The sequence below is a fragment of the Rhamphochromis longiceps genome, linkage group LG18, assembly GCF_057381845.1.
Source record: "Rhamphochromis longiceps isolate RC_006_pf linkage group LG18, R_longiceps_female_GT1.1, whole genome shotgun sequence".
Lineage (NCBI taxonomy): Eukaryota > Metazoa > Chordata > Actinopteri > Cichliformes > Cichlidae > Rhamphochromis > Rhamphochromis longiceps.
This window is the reverse complement of record NC_140574.1, coordinates 25,544,329-25,560,395: the sequence shown is the minus strand read 5'-3', so window position 1 is coordinate 25,560,395 and position 16,067 is coordinate 25,544,329. Positions and strand designations below refer to the sequence as shown.

At 44.1% G+C, this 16,067-nt stretch overlaps 1 protein-coding gene across 2 annotated transcripts in view; it reads right to left on the bottom strand.

Annotated features, from left to right (window-relative positions):
• The window catches only part of apoltp (apolipoprotein lipid transfer particle homolog), a 41,888-nt gene that overhangs the window by 9,340 nt on the left and 16,481 nt on the right, over positions 1 to 16,067 (bottom strand). The window contains exons 34-66 of one of the 2 annotated variants that reach the window (XM_085389113.1): positions 14,956 to 15,093; positions 14,648 to 14,764; positions 14,456 to 14,548; positions 14,100 to 14,314; positions 13,770 to 13,963; positions 13,427 to 13,681; positions 13,102 to 13,331; positions 12,787 to 12,951; positions 11,729 to 11,806; positions 9,342 to 9,710; positions 8,640 to 8,993; positions 8,153 to 8,488; positions 7,947 to 8,078; positions 7,708 to 7,860; positions 7,295 to 7,411; positions 7,027 to 7,200; positions 6,702 to 6,906; positions 6,226 to 6,380; positions 6,022 to 6,134; positions 5,834 to 5,915; positions 5,532 to 5,669; positions 5,005 to 5,167; positions 4,748 to 4,863; positions 4,386 to 4,532; positions 3,768 to 3,881; positions 3,471 to 3,587; positions 3,224 to 3,382; positions 2,793 to 2,954; positions 2,176 to 2,338; positions 1,900 to 2,087; positions 1,720 to 1,812; positions 1,363 to 1,567; positions 805 to 992 (exon numbers count right to left, since the gene is read on the bottom strand). In XM_085389113.1, the coding sequence (XP_085245239.1) occupies positions 805 to 992; positions 1,363 to 1,567; positions 1,720 to 1,812; positions 1,900 to 2,087; positions 2,176 to 2,338; positions 2,793 to 2,954; positions 3,224 to 3,382; positions 3,471 to 3,587; positions 3,768 to 3,881; positions 4,386 to 4,532; positions 4,748 to 4,863; positions 5,005 to 5,167; positions 5,532 to 5,669; positions 5,834 to 5,915; positions 6,022 to 6,134; positions 6,226 to 6,380; positions 6,702 to 6,906; positions 7,027 to 7,200; positions 7,295 to 7,411; positions 7,708 to 7,860; positions 7,947 to 8,078; positions 8,153 to 8,488; positions 8,640 to 8,993; positions 9,342 to 9,710; positions 11,729 to 11,806; positions 12,787 to 12,951; positions 13,102 to 13,331; positions 13,427 to 13,681; positions 13,770 to 13,963; positions 14,100 to 14,314; positions 14,456 to 14,548; positions 14,648 to 14,764; positions 14,956 to 15,093 (5,628 nt within the window). The remainder of the gene's footprint in view (positions 1 to 804; positions 993 to 1,362; positions 1,568 to 1,719; positions 1,813 to 1,899; positions 2,088 to 2,175; positions 2,339 to 2,792; positions 2,955 to 3,223; positions 3,383 to 3,470; positions 3,588 to 3,767; positions 3,882 to 4,385; positions 4,533 to 4,747; positions 4,864 to 5,004; positions 5,168 to 5,531; positions 5,670 to 5,833; positions 5,916 to 6,021; positions 6,135 to 6,225; positions 6,381 to 6,701; positions 6,907 to 7,026; positions 7,201 to 7,294; positions 7,412 to 7,707; positions 7,861 to 7,946; positions 8,079 to 8,152; positions 8,489 to 8,639; positions 8,994 to 9,341; positions 9,711 to 11,728; positions 11,807 to 12,786; positions 12,952 to 13,101; positions 13,332 to 13,426; positions 13,682 to 13,769; positions 13,964 to 14,099; positions 14,315 to 14,455; positions 14,549 to 14,647; positions 14,765 to 14,955; positions 15,094 to 16,067) is intronic. The other variant, XM_085389114.1, reaches the window with a different exon arrangement.

Sequence of the window (16,067 nt, the reverse complement as noted above, 5' to 3'; positions counted from 1 at the left end):
AAGAAAATTGATAGTTGAAACCAAGCTTAATTTGTACCAGAATGATGTGAAGAGAAAAGTCTGGAGAAGGAGAGAAACAGTTAATGATGTGAAGCATATGGATAGAGAAACACCGCCGTAGCCAGTGGATATGGATCGCTGGTGTTTATTGATGATGTGACTGCTGATGGAAGAAACAGGATAAATGAATGATGAATAGTGCAGGGCTACACTCTCTGCTCAGATATTCTTCAGTGGCCAAATCAGGCAACTCACCTCAATGCTTCAATGTTTGCTTTTCAGTTCTTAAATACAAACTGAATGCACAGAGACCAACAAACAAACAGCAACTGCAGTAAAGGCCCGCCAGAGCATTTTGGGAGGAGGAAACACGACATTTGATGATGTCCATGGGTTGTAGACCTCAGGCAGTATGAAGGATGAATATCCAAATATTAAAAACTATCTTTATATTTGAAATCATATTCGTTTTGTCCAATTAATTTGGAACTTCTGAAAATGAAAACCTGTAGTATAAAAATAGCTGTAACTCCTATACAGTGAATGCTTTCGTTAAACCCCTTAAAAACCTAAAATCTGCACTTCAATCGTTTGGTTTAAAATCTACTGTCGTGGTGCACAGAAGCAAAATCTACAATTGCGGACAATTAATTTGTCACTGTCCAAAAACTTATGGAACTAACTGTCTGATCTAATTTGAAGGCAGACACTTATCAACAGCCTTGATAAGGTTTTTAGTTTGTCTAACCCAGTCAAAGACCACATCGAGCACATTTAAAAAGGCACCAGAGTGCAGTTTCTCACCACATCCAGGGCGATGCTGAGCGTGGTGACACCGGCCTCTGACAGCAGTCTGAGCTGAGGGTTCTCCAGCAGAGCAGGATGGACCTCCACCAGCTTGTCATTCCACTGCAGAACAGCCTCCCTCCACATCGCCTCCAGCCTCTGGCCCTTCACATCCTGGTACACACCTGCCAGAGTGGTAAGCGGCCCTGAGGCCGAACGAGGGATGGAGGTACACGTTTTCAGTTTCACATGAGCATACATATTTCAGAACCTCTCACAGGAAACTGTGAGGGACCACAAAAAGAGATGTGAACATCGATGAAGAGAAATTTTCTAAATAATGCCTTGAGAGACAGAAGAGATGCTTTTCATGCTTCCTTCCGGTAAATAAGTTAAGGGAGAGAAGATTAGTTTATGTTTGGAGTTCCTTAAGGAAATTCAATTGGTGACGGCACAGCAATCGCTCAAAAACTAAAGGCCATCTCTTTATTCACCACAACTAAATTAATCATGAACACACAACTGGAATGCATCATTCCTGAAGCTCTGGTTAGCTTTCTGTCTTTCCGCACTCACTCCTAAGTTCCTGCTGACCCAGCAGCGAGGCGTGCTGCAGCAGATTCAGAAAGCGTGGCAGGCTGTCGGTCAAGAAGTGACGCAGCGGGCTCCTCTGCCACAGAGCCAGCACGCCTTTTTCTTTCTTCCCCAGCAGAGCCTCTGCTTGCTGTGAAACATGGAGAGGCAGAGCGCTCAACTCCTGCAGCAGCTGACTGTCTCTGGACTGGAGTGGTGGGGGATTAACAGAAACAGCACAGCAGTTAAATCCAAGAAAGCTCCTGTTATTACATTAAGAATTCCAGTGTGTGTGTGTGTGTGTGTGTGTGTGTGTGTGTGTGTGTGTGTGTGTGTGTGTGTGTGTGTGTGTGTGGTTACCTGTCTTCTAAAGTCTACGAGGAGACGCTGCAAAGCCCTGATTCTCTCCGTAAGTTTAATCTGTATCTGAGAGCTCAAATAGTCCGCCCGTTGCTGTGAACCGAATGAAAACAACCAATTTTTAAAAAGGCCATTCACATGAAAGCAAACACTGGGATGTGTTCATGCCATTAGCGACACCTCTGCTGCAGTCAGACTCTCCAAACAGCCACTTGCTCTCAGCATTAGCGTCTGATTGGCTGTTCCCAGAAACACTCTGCCCAGAGTTTCGGATGTGCCACTGCCGCTTCTTTTCTGCACATCTAGCGTCAAACTGTGGTTTACACCCACACATACCGCTACAGTGAGATCCTCACTGAGGCCTAGACCTGCACAGCCAGAGACAATTTCATTTTATTTGATTTCATTTTGATATATTTTGGCATTAATGCATGGCTAAGGTTCTTCTGCATTTACCATTCATATGACCGGCTGTAGTCTGCAGGCATCGTCCCTCGACTGTACCGTTCAGCCAGATCTTCTCTCTGCCGTCCAGTCTGGCCTGTACCTGGAGACCTGACCCCTTGATTTGAGACAGGGCACTTCCCCTCACTTCCACACTACAATTACCCATCCTAGACTGTAAAGCGTGAAACAAATGTAGGCATGTTTAGAATTAGTAGGACCCCGACTTACAAAAAGAAGGCTAGTCGAATATCTCACTATGTTTCGATCATTTCCTGGAATCCCTGTTAGGAACCAGCAGTGACTGCAGGAAGTGATTCCAAACTCCACAGAAGAAACACGTTTCTTTTTTTGTACAAATTTAGCAGTCGTAATACAAAATTTTGCTTAGTGAAATCGGTATGCGTGTGTGTAGCTACTTGCCCTTTCTTGCCTTCTCAAAGAAATATGCACAAAAGCCCATTTCTCACAATATTAAATATCAAGAGTGGGCTGTAAAGGTCCTGCAGGTGAATCGTGTCATGTATTCAGCAACAATTTTACAAAAGTATTTTTAATTTCCAACTTTGTTGAAATTAACAATACTTGAACTATTTTAAATTTCCCACCAAGTCCTTGTAGTTGTTTACCTCAGAGAACAGAGACATGTTGGTCCCGTGAAGAGTGGAGGAGTTGGTAAGGGCGAGGGTGAAGCTGCAGTGGTACGGTCGCCCTGTCACTGCCAGCTGGGACTGAGTGTAAAGCAGCTCCTCGCCTGAGTTCACTCTGTGGGATCCTGACCACGACAGAGTCTGAGAGGCAAAGAGATAATTAACAAGAGCTCAAGAAAGGAGATGAGGAAAGTGAAAAACTCTGCAGGTCATTCAAGGGAAACAAAGAATATATATAGTGCTCAACACAAAACTGTTTGACCCGACGAGACCAAAGACGGCCAGTTTAACACAAGAAGTGATGAGGTGCGGCAGTATCGCCGCATCAAGTCTTATTCTTAACAATTTATAATGTCTCCAAATATGAAGAGGAAAGAAAGAAAGCAGTGAGAACTGATGTGTGGACTCACAGGCTGTAGAGGACAGAGGCCCAGCAGCACAATGTGCTCTAAGCGGTCCCTGAGGTTGGTTTGAACTTTGGCCAGTAGTGTGTGTGAGGGACAGGGAGCTGGAGAGACTCTGTCCAGGCCAACGTTAACCTGAAGGCTGTGCATTCCCCGGTGAGCTTTCTGGAAACATCAAGAAAACATAAACAGATGTTCTTATTGATCTTTTATCATATAAGGTCAACGTCTTTCAGCGCATAAAACTGACTACCTGGTACTTTATGCCTTGCTTCAGGCTCCTGCTGTCCCATCTTAATTCTGCATTTTGGAAAAATGAGTTCCCCTCATGTGCCATTGAGACACATCCTTTTACAGATGACACGGCCATCTGTGCACGTACACACACACACACACACACACACACACACACACACACACACACACACACACACACACACACACACACACACACACACACACATTAAGTAAGTTGATGCTGCACAAACTTCCTGACTATTCTGCACACATGACTGGTGACTCATGAGAGGTTTGCGGAGTATTTACCAACCTGTTGGGCTGTAAACAGAGCGCATGCCTGCCCCCTGCTGGAGTTGGTTTGCCACTGTTTGTTCAGGCTGAGAGAAACGTTGACAGGGACCACACCGTCCCATGACAAATGGGCCTGTATACAGATACCCCCCCCACACACACACACACACAAACATTATACCCCTATCATTGTTAGTTTTTATACATTTATTGGCATTTATTAGTACTTTAGGTAAAAATCTTTTATCTGTAGTCTGAAGGGGTAACTGCAATTCTGTCTATGTGTTTATCCATCATTTTATTGACCTCTGATTCTCTTCCACAGTTTGTTTTCTGTCCCGTCTTTCTCCCCTCACTCCTAACTGGTCGCAGCAGTTTGCTGCCCCTCCTTCACCCTGGTTCTACTGGAGGTTTTTGTTAAAAAGGAGTTTTTTCTTCCCACTGTTGCCAATTATTTGCTCATAGGGGGTTGTATGATGGGGGTTTCGCTCTATTATTGTGGGGTCTTTACCTTAAACTATAAAGCACCTTGAGGTGACTGTTTATGTTATTCAGCGCTATCTAAATAAAAATAAATTGAATTGAAATCAATATCGCAGACGAAATATAAGACAACTGTGTGAAGCTCCGGTTGTACCTGGTGGCTGCTGCGTCGGTCTCTGCGTGAGCTTTGCGTCAGTGTGTGCAGCGACAGGTGTCTGAGCGCAGAGGTGAATGGATGTTTCAGCTCCAGTTTGGTTGTATTTATGTCCTCCGAGCGACTCCACGAGCTCAGAACTCTGACCTTTAGACGACCCCATAATGCAGAAAAGAAATCCAGTTTATTAATGCCTGAATGATCTGTGTTTTACTGTCATAACCATATACATTTCATACACATTTCCATTTGGTTATGTTACAGTTTTAGAGTTTAAAGAGGAAGGAAAGCTAATAGCAGAGAGAAATCAACGTTGTTTTAATTTCGTTTTTCGCGTAATGACACAGCTTGTACAGTCTGACCTGCTCCAGTTGTCCATGCCTCATCCAGTCCAGCAAAACACTATCCAGTCCTGCATTTAGCGAACGCTCCAGCTTCACATCCAAATTAGTCAAACGGGGGATGCAGGTGATCTGAACTAACATCAGGGACGAGAGAAAGACTCAGCATCTTAAGTTAGCTTCATGATTTATCTTTTACTTTTTCCCCTTTAAGTTCTAACGTGGCCTTTGCAGATAAAACAACGAAGATCAAGCATTGCTGAAAAACTAAATGTTACCCCTGATTGTCTGGTTTCCCATCTCCAGTGCTGGTGGAGCAGAGTACAGACCAGACAAGCTGAACTCCTGGCTTCCCCACACAGCAGCTTGCTGAACTTGGTAGCTCCATTTCCGAGCCTCGTACACTGTCCTCACTGCAGCAGTCCTGGGGAGTGGCTTCAACTACACAACAAATCATATTTAGGATGTGGAACATTCATGTTCCACATGAGGGTTCATGTTGAGGGTGTGGACTGAAACAACATTCAGATTTTGACCCAGAAAGTCAATTTTTTCATTAGTTTTATTTTTTAATGGTTCCCAAAATCAGGCGAAATGCATCCACTGATAACGTAGAGGCCATTGCATTATTATTTTTATTATTATTGTCTATAAACAATAGGACGCAAATATATGATAACCCTCTAGCACAACCATCCATCACTGCCAGTGAAAAGTGTCTGTAACCAGTGACTTGATAAAACTCTTAAGTAAACTTGTGCACACACTGTATTCCTAGTGAAGAGGCATTTAAGCTCAGAAATACCTGTGGGTACGAGTTTTTGACCTCTAGAAGTTGCCTGTATCCGCTCTCTATCGCTGCCAGCTCTCCAACAGCCCACAGCTTCCTCCTGCCTGACATCACCTCCACCAATCCCACCACAGTGGACTGAGAGTGGTTCAACTGGAGGCGGAAAGAGAGAAGAAGGATAGCCAAACAAAAGCAGTGCATTTGTAATTTGACAGAGGATTTGGACAGTGATGCACAGATTGTGTTTTGCAGAGTGTGTGTCTATTTGAGCTCCAGTTAAATGCAAAAGGAGCTCCTCTGAGAACTGAAAAACTCGCCTGCGTTCGGACATTGATCTGAGAAGGCAGGTAGACCAGCATTGTGGGGATATTCTGGACCACCTTCACCATCAGGTCCTTGCTAAACAAAAGGACATCTATCACTTTCAGTGTGTGCACAATGTGCACAAAGACAACTTACAATATTTTTTTTTAATTAGTGAGTGACTGATGTGTATTAACAGTACCTATGAGGGACATGGTGTCCCTGGACAATGAGTGCAAGTGAGGTGCTGAGTTCAGGGTTTACAGCCATGGAGCACCTCAGCTGTGACTCAGTAAGTCTTCCCCAGGCCTCCACCTGCAACAACATTCAGCGATAACAATATGAGAGTAGACTGCGAGCACAGAAGAACGAAGATGTTGGGATTAAAGGTGCGTGCTGACCTTACCTGAAAAGCAGGAGTGGCTTGTCCCTGTACTGTCTGTTTCAGTGTGATTCTGGCCTCCTTAGTTCCTCCATGTGTGCCCCAACCACCAACATCCCCCACCGCTCTGACCCTCCAATCCTGGCTTCGAATGTCTAATAAGGCGCTCCTCAGAGGACCTGCGGAAGATATCAGAGCATCACTGCCTCAGGGTTGAGTCCTCACACCTTCATGAGAATAACATTTAGCCAAAGCATCTTTTTGCTCCTGCAGGAGAGGAGGTACGGCCATAAAACAATTTATGAAGTAAAAGATTGACATCTGCTGGTCACTGTGCAGTATTGCACTTCATGGATAGGATTTAAGACAAAAGCGGTCAGCAGCCAAACGGGGAAAATACGAAGCAAGAAGTGCATGAAATTATGAAACTGGGATGAAGATTAAAATAAAATAGATGACTAAAGTAAAAGAACAACGTTAAACCCGACTTTTTGTCTGACCTTTGAACTGAGCAGTGAGGACGGCGTCCAGATGGCATTGAGTTCTTGTTTGATTGAAAGCTGGAGGAGAGTAGGAGAGGAGAACAGACAAATGTCCATTGGTGCCACTGAAATTCAAGCCAGATGTGAGCAGCTTGTGTCCCTCCACAGTGAGCTGAGCCCTGGACCGATGCTGAGAGAAGGTTCCTTGGATGGAGCAAAGACCCTAGCAGAGAAGAAAGTAAAAGAAGAAAGCAACTTGTTTTTGTCATTCATCTCATGAATTAATAGGATGTTCTGATTCTGGTTAACATTGTGTCTGTATGTAGAACCATTAGGTAGGTACCTCTATATTAGATGGCAGGCCTCTGTCGTGTAGCCATGACCAGCTGTGCCACATGGTTCCTCTTATTTCTTTGGTCATGGGAACATTTTTCATCTTAAGCCTCAGTCCTGCCAGCTGACCACCAAACTGGGACTGTAAGCTCATGCCTTTCCCCTCAGCAGAACCAAACTCCACCTGGACACAGTCACCATCCAGGGTTTAGTGCACGCTCATCTCGGTTAAATCAGGTGCCGTGATATACGGTCATGTATCCTTTTTAGTCTCCTACCTGGATGCTGTTGTTGACGGAGACTCCCAGCTTCTTCAGACAATTCACTGTGTGTCTAAAATGACTGTTTACTCTCACTGTGTCAGACGTCTTTGCCACAGACACAGCATGACTTACCTGCAGAGAATTCAGAATGTGAACAGCAACACTTTTTATAAAAATTCAAAGAAATACCACATTTTAATTCATCATTTGTCTTCCACTAACACCTGAGCACCACACACAGATAAACATCTGAGCTCTCTGATTTTCTTTAATCTGTTGTTTTTGTCTCCATATATATGTTTTATATTATTTATGTTTCGAGTAAAGGTATATTAATCTATATGTTGGGTCTTTGGCAGCTTTGAGCCACTATGGCTGTCCTTGATTTCACCTGAATAACAGTTTTTGTGCGTTCATTCTGGACTCACCATTTGATTTCCTGCACTGCTGTTGAATGTGTAAAAGTGTGAACCATTCCTGTGACTCCCAGAATTCATTGTCACTGCAGCGTTTAGCGGGAGACCCAGCTTCTTCAACAGGGGCACAGAGTGGTTTAGATTAAGAGTCGCTTCATTTTCGTCCTTCAACATAAGAAAAAGTAATTAGACATCTTTATGTCCCATGAACTTTCTGAGACTTCCTGAATTTCTATGACATATTCCCACACCTTGGTTTTATTGATCAACACTAAAGTTTGCAACCTGGCGTTGTCGATCGCCATTGAGAGCTGGGATTCAGCAGATGTTGAGGACACAACCAGGGACCCAGAGGCCTGCATCCTGTCTGGACTGCCTAACTCCTATAAAAAACAAACAGGAAGTAATTAAAGATCTGATGAGTAATACTTTTCTATGTGCATCATTAAGTATGTACCTGAATCATTGTACAGTTGTTGTGATACATCAGCGACCCCTGCAGGCCCAGCTGGGACATCACAGCTCCACTGGCTGTGACGGCACACTCCTCCATCTGAACGAGGGCTTCGGCGTCAAATCGTAGTTTTCCTGACCTGGTGCTTAGTCTCAGTCTGCTGTTTCTAGGCACATCTCTGAGAGCAGGAAGGTCATGGCTGAGTTCACCATCCACACTGAGCTCTGGCCAGGCCCTTGCATTAAGCCTCAGAAAACCCCTTCTGCCCTCCATATCAGTGCCCAGCATGAGTGTCCAGATACCCCGAGGATCCTGCTGTACTGACCCATTTATATTAGCCTTTAATGAATAAAAAATCATTGTGAGCAACAGTCAAACTCCTTTTTTCTCTAATATGTCTTTGACTGTATTGATAGAAAAATCAAAAACAAGCAATTCATGCAGCTTTCAAAATCCAAAAATGATTTATTAATCATTCAAAAGATCCAACCTGTAACAGAGGGCACATAGACTCCAGAGCCAGTAGCCACTCTGTTCGTCCTCTGGTTTCCACAACTTGAGTGGCTCTAATGTGACACGTCCCAACTTTGATGAAGAGACTTCCAGGCTGTTCAGGGCCTTCAGGAGCACTAGCATCCATAGAAATGATCTGTGGTAGACCCTGACCACTCAGCCAGAGAAAGGAGTGAGTAAGGGCCCCAGAGAGGTTTGGACTCCTGCAGGACTGGCTCATGTCTAGAGAGAGGTTCTGATTATCCGCCTTCACAGAGGCGGACAGAGTCAGCTGGCAAGGAATAACCTTGAGGAAGCCCCGCAGAGCCAGGGACACAGGGAGTTTCATTCCCTAAGGCACAAACACAGGTGGAGCATAATCATTACTTCTGAGAGACGAATACCCTTCAAAATGTTTTTATAGCTTTACAAGCTTGTAGCTGTATCAGTGGAGTTGTTCTGCTCTGCTGCTATGACAAGCTCGCGTTTGATCTTCTAATGGGCTGGAAACTGTATTTCAATGGAGACTACATTAACATAAACATGAGTGAGTTACAGAGGAAATTCCAGTTCTTCTAACTGTGATGAAAGAAACATGTATGTATGTATCACCACAAGGTGACAGCGAGATTCAACAACTTCAACATATTGGTTTAGGTTTCCACGAGCTGTATTAAACACAACTGACAGATTTACTCACCTGCAGAGGACAGAAGCTGCTCACATTAACAGTGTAAGAAGTCTGCTCAGTCTCTGTCTGTGAAGCCTTGACTTTCCCTACGTTACCCCTAAAGAAACAACGTCCGACCTCCAGGCCGACCTCCACACCAGGCAGAAGGGCAGTTGAGACGTTTAGGTATAGCTCTCCGTGGGTAGGAAATTGCAGCTTCTTTATTGGCTCAATTGAGTGCTGTACAGATGCCCGGAGACTAAGCTGAGGATCACAAGTTAGAGACAGGTTTAGACTGCCTTTCTGTGCTCCTTCAGCCTGCAGGACAGTGCTGAGATCTGTGGAACAGCCAGACTGAGTGATGGAGACGTTGAATGAGGTCTGTGGAGGCAGGAGAGCCTACAGAGGAGGGAATAAAAGATTACATTTATAGAAATCCTTCAGTTCAAATATTTAATAACAAAAAAATGTGAATTATACAAGGAGGTGTATGCAAAGTCCTAAAATCTCAGTCCAACAATGTAGCCTAAATATATTCAAATGGACACAGAACTGAGAAGAGCAAATACTTTGCTGCATCAAAGTTTTGATTAGGTGGTTTAATATTTCAGCTAAAAGGCAGATATCTGCTGGATTTCATTAGCCCAGTGTAAGTACAGCAAGCCTCTCAGAGTTTAATTGAAGGGTGGACGTCATATCTAGAGGATTAGACCACGGGTGTCAAACATAAGACGGAGGGGCCAGAATCGGCCTGGCAAATACTCCAATCCCGCCACACTGGACAGCTTTGGAAAATGTGAAGGAAGGCAGATATTCAGACTTTTAACTGTGTTTTTATAAGTTTTACATCCGTATCATTGCTGATAAGGCCTTCCCAGTGGCTATTCATGACACACCAAATGTAATTAAGTAATGATTACAAAATTAAATGACAGAAAAGTCTTTTTTTTAATTTACTATATTCTATAGGAATTTCAGTTTTTTTAAATGGATACACAGGATATACTGCTCTATGATTGTACCCATGGATACACCTTTTCTCTAATTTTACATTTTATTTTTCAGTTGATGGTAGCATTAGAGGAAAGGTTAAATTGATCAAATCAAAAATAGATCCCAAGAGGACTATAAATATCTGCAACATATTTTATGGGGGTAGATTTAACTTTCACAGCTAAAGCTTTATGTTGCCCTGTGAGTGACCAGTCCTTAGAAAGTTACCATTCATTGAAGCCACTGAGCTTTTTTATTCATTGTTGGTGTTTTCAATGCAGCTCACACTGCAGTGGAAAACAAAGAGTCATCTCCAAAGTGAAGATGTTTCTTTTGCTTTCCTTCAGGTGGGAAACAAGTTTCCTTCAACTGCTCCTTGTTTCCTCTCTAACCTTTAGTAAGACACATCGCTCTCGGGCAAAAAGCATCCACCCTCTCCTCCTGCTCGTTCCCCCTCTGTGTTGACTGGTCAGGAGAAGCATGGAGCACACGTCACTTTCCACCTCAAACTGGGCTTGCCTTGCTGAGGTCGCCATGCTAACAGTGAGCTCCTGTGGTACACGAGCAGTAGCTAGCAGGTTTTGCTGAAGTACAGCTCTGAAAGAGGTGAAGGGCTCCCAGGCAGCAGTGATCCTCATCTGTGCAGAGCGGGTGTTGACAGAGATTCGAGCGCTTCCAGCAAGGGAGGTATCAAGAAGCTCACCTGAGCCATGACAGTCCAATCTGTTTGGGATGATTGTTCCAAGGTAGGCCCATTGGTGCTGGAGTCTCCAACCCAGCTCAGCTTTATGGTTCTTTAGGGATACAGACAAGAGGCCTTGGAGGAAGTCATGCTGGTTTTGAAGGCTCAGAGATCCTCTGAGTCCATCTTTTCCTCCCTGTGCATGCACAGTTAAAGAGGCTTTATGCGATCTACCCCCCTCTATGCTTTTAACCTGCCTCCAGACCAGCCGCCCCACCCCCGTGCATCGAAGGGACACGACTAGACTGGATCTCAGAGAGTCCCATACTACACGAACATCTCCCAAGATGTGGCACCACCTTTCTAGGCTCATCCGTCCTGTCACTCTAGCCTTTTGAGTAGCACTGTGGGTTCCATACTCAAGAAGCCCGTGCCAGCAATACTGCCCAGGTCTCTCCAACCTCAGTCCCACATTCAAATCTGCTCTCCACAGACTGACCACTATCCCCATCCCCAGGACCCACCTCTCAGGGCCAGGCCGGAGGAGGAACCTAACACCAGATGTGGTGGGAACCCCCAAATATGTAAGTAAGAGCACAGAAGAATGAGTGAGGTTAGCTCTGAGCTCCTTTCGGCCACTGGAACTGTAACAGGCTTTAGCATGAGCACTAAGCCTTAAGTGAGCAAGCGAGAGGCCATAGCAGAGCCTGTTGTGTGGTCTATAGGAGCGAAAGGCTCGTACCTCCACCGGGCTGTCTGCCACATTTCCATAGCAGTGAGCGGAGAGCCTGTCTGTGGTGACGTCCCCTGTGCAGTTCATCTGTGAAAACAAAACCCCCGTTGGCAAAGTTTGTTTTTTGTTTCAAGGAGGAGATGGAAGAGGAATCACTGAACTTTAGACCAGCCACATAAAAATATTGCAGTGCCATAACATAATAATCTGAGCCCTTGTTATGGAACACATATGTTTAGTGTTGAACAGCATTTCTGTGTTTTTTAAGACACTAATGATCACTGAGTGCTCTTAGTTGTAACAGAATAAACTTTTGCCTTGTATACAACAATATTTGCCATTTGATTAAAAAAAAAATCACTCTTTGTTTTTGAGAGTGAGGCTAGAAAATCCTTCAATCTTTCATCCTTCCACACATAAAGATACATCTAGCATCTGCGCAGCTCAGCACAAGGGCTACAGACAGCCAGTCTGGCTCTTTCCTGTGGAAACAAAAACTGTCTGCTGGCACGTCAAAGATTTGTTTTACTGTACCTTTTTTCATTCATGGAACAAATAAGAACTAATGGGTTCAAAAGCTTCTGGAGAAGTGCTGTTGTCACACAGCGAGCGGAGGTGCAGCGTTTAGCGGGAGATTTGCATGTCGGGTTAATCGGTGAGTCTAAACTTGGCTTAGCTGTGACTGTCTCTCTCTTTATAGTAACCTGTAATGGCCCGGTGACCCATCAGGCATGTGCTCCACCCCAACACCTTCATTACTCTAACACGGACAAGCTGTTAAGAAAATGGACAGATAGCTGGTCCTGTTTATCTTAGGGAACTAACAATGTAAGTGAAGATCACAGATCCATATCTGTGTCCTTTTTGCATTTATCCATTTTGAGATTAATTTAAATGATTGTATCTGTAATCTTTCTCTGAATATAGATTCATAGATCATCGACCTTTTGGATGCTCACATATTTAAAGATCATGGGTAGGTACAAAGAAGTAATCACAGTTTTCCTTTTACAGTGATAGCCCGATTCTGTGAGTGTACATGTGTAAACGGTGTTAAATAAATATACCTGTAAGGAAGTGGGTACGAGTCCTTGGAGCAGCATCATCTGTTGCCATAGAGACACTACCAAAATAGGTGTTGTATTTATTGATACAACTTTTAAAAGGATGTCAGCAACTCTCACATCTTCCATGTAAAGGACCAAGCCTGTGTCCAGTCCTTCTGTTTCTGACTAAGAGAGAGAAAAATAAATATAAGAATAAAGGAAAGCAGCCTACAGCTATACACCGTATATCCTGAGAAAGAGAACTTATTAATGCAATTGCTTCCCGACTACTTTATGCTCTTGGCAAGAATTAAAAAATAAAGGACAGTCCTGCACCTGGTAATGCGCTTTAGCCTCAAAGGAGGGTGTCAGGCCTCTTTTAAGCAGGGCTTCGACTTGGTGCTGCAGCCTAGAGGAGAATACCCACTGGGGGTTGGTGTGGTCTGTCCTGCCTCCATGAAACTCCGCTCTAAGACGTTCAAGTCCAACCTGCAGCTCTCCCAGGACTGATAATCCATCACCTTCCTGGGCCCATTTAGCCTCAAGACTACTGTTAGGAGGTACACCTGTACTCAGAAGACAAGGGAAACTCACAGACAGGGACATATATACATGTGTAGAAAGTGCTGCGTATGTATTCTTTGGCTATTGCAATGATCACCTGTGGCTCTCAGCACATGGAAAGAGTGAGAAAGTCGTGTGTAGACCTCTCCTGTGCCTTGATTCCCCTGCTGATGGCTTGCATTCACACACAAATGCTCCTCCCCGGACCAAACACACAGCCAGTCGTGGGTCCTGTGGGACCTCTTTTCCATCATCCCTTCTTCATCGTCTCCTTCCAAAGCTGCTCCGGGATCTCGCTGGTGTCGCAGCTCCACGCTGTACACTGTCTCCATCAATCTAACTCTCAGCTGTCCTGCAACAACACGCATGCATTACACGTCATTTGTGACGCTTTACAGGCAAAGGCAAGTTTAAAGTAAAGGACACAAGTTATGGTCTACCTTCGATTAAACTGTCAGACTGCCCCAATGCTCCATCCAACCCGAGGACTGGAGGCAAGAAATCTAGGCTGGTCACCGTGTGCCTCAAGTCCCCTGTCACAGCCATCTGGATCCCCTGTGAGTGTTTTAAAGACCCCTTGAGCTGGGCCAGCAGAGCCTGCATTCCCTGTGTGAAGGAGCCACGTAGAAAGACACTGGAGGAGACAGGAGGAAGATGATCATGGAAAAGAGGTCAAAGGTCCATAAGAGAAAGCAGGTTTTTTTAGAGTTAGTTACTGTGTGACTGAGGACTAGACTAAAGGCTTTTTTAAAATAACATAACAGACAAACCTGTCTGAGGACACGTTCCCTGCTATGTTTACATGTAGATCCGTGGCTGTAGGTAGCAGGCTCTGGGATAAGTTCAGCCTCAGCCCTACAGCTCTGTCTCCCGTCTGCATGTAGTGGGACATGTCCGCATTCAGCTTCAGCTTGTCCTTCCCGTCAGCCCTCACATGCACCGAGCTGCTCCCTTTGCCAGTCACCATGGACATGTCTGCAGACGCCTTCATATTGACAGGTCAAACAGTACATCGACTGAACTAATACCCCAAAATGAAAATGTTTCACATAACCTGAATTTTTTGCAAGATCTTAACATGTGTATTTTTAGAACGCTAAAGGAAAAATAATGCAAATCAGCCCACCTCCAATGTTTTGGGAATCTTTGATTTGAAGGGATGACGAAGAGATGAATACAGACCAACTCTGCCTGATGTTCCATTCAGCTGCACAGAAAGCTGACAGGAATTTCAAAAACAAACACGAAAGCCTTAGAAACCAGAAATTAATTAAAAAATGTCGGCTCATCAAATGCACAAGGTGTTTGCTTTACTCACCTGGCACTCTTGCCGCTCTATTCTTAGTTTCCCTTTGGCCTGGTAATCAAAGTCATTGTTGCTTTTTGGGGTCCAAAGTACATCTCCCTCTATTAAAGCAGAGGAGGGGAGCTGCAGCTGTAAAAGCAATAACAGATTAACCGGTCATAACTTTGGCCTCGTTACTGTAAACCACACCGTTCACTGTCAGCAGCAGACGTACATCATTTACTGCACTGCTGACTGCGGTCACCATCCAGTGCATCATGCACATAAACGCGGCTCTTTAACCTAAACACTTTTCTGAGGATAGAGCGAAGCCCGCTTACCTGGAGCTGATGGAAAAAGTTGCCTTTAACTTTTATTGCTTGGTGAGTTGAATGCGTAGGGTTCAGCTGAAGCTGCCCTGAGAAAGTCAGTCTCTCCTTGCTTCCAACTCGTAACCTCCCTTGTATATTTCTCTGGTTCTGAAGAAGAGTGCACAAAACCGAAACAACATCTAATACGTCAATGTTGCCAGTATGTTCCACTATTATCCATCTACACTATTCTTGGCACAATTGCCAAACTTATATATTTCAGGCACTTGTGTTTCAAAAGATACTGGATAAAGTTAAAAAATACCAAATACAATCAGTTCAGTTCAGTTTATTCATACAGCGCCAAATCACAATAACAGTTACCTCAAGGTGTTTTATATTGTGAGGTAAACACTACAGTATTAGAAAGAAAACCCCAACAATAAGATGACTCCTTATGACCAAGCATATGGGGAGAGAGTGGGAAGGAAAAACTCCCTTTTAACAGTAAGAAACCTCAGGGAGGGGCAGCTGAGGGTGAGGGGGGAAAAAGACTGCTGAGAGAGCGAGAACAACACATACATCATTGAAGAGACCCAGAGATTAATAGTAACTAATAATTAAACGTAAAGAGGGATTTAAAAACATAGTGAGTGAAAAAAGAAATGCTCAATAGTCTCAGACTGCAGCACAACAAATCAAGGATTCAGAGGCAGATCAAAAAGGAACCTTTTAAGCCTAATCTTAAAAGCAGAGACAGCGTCTGTGTCACGAATCCAAACTGAGAGCTGGCTCTATAGAAGAGGCGCCTAAAGGGGCTAGGATACTTTTAAAATATCCTATGAACAACAAGTCAGCCAACAGTCTGAGAACAAAGTGCTTTGTTGAGGTTACGTGGTACTATGAGGTCTTTAAGATGGGCCTGATTATTTGAGACCTTTTATGTGAGGAGAGGATTTTAAGCCAATTTCTGGATTTAAGAGGGAGCCAATGAAGAGAGGCTACTATGGGAGTAATATGCTCTCTTGTTCTCTTTCTAAAGTTATCTTAATCAAGTGTTTGCAAAAATTTCACATTGCCAGTTACAGTCACATGACAGAAAAATTTAAATGTCACATAATCTTTCACTCATCATTTCAGAT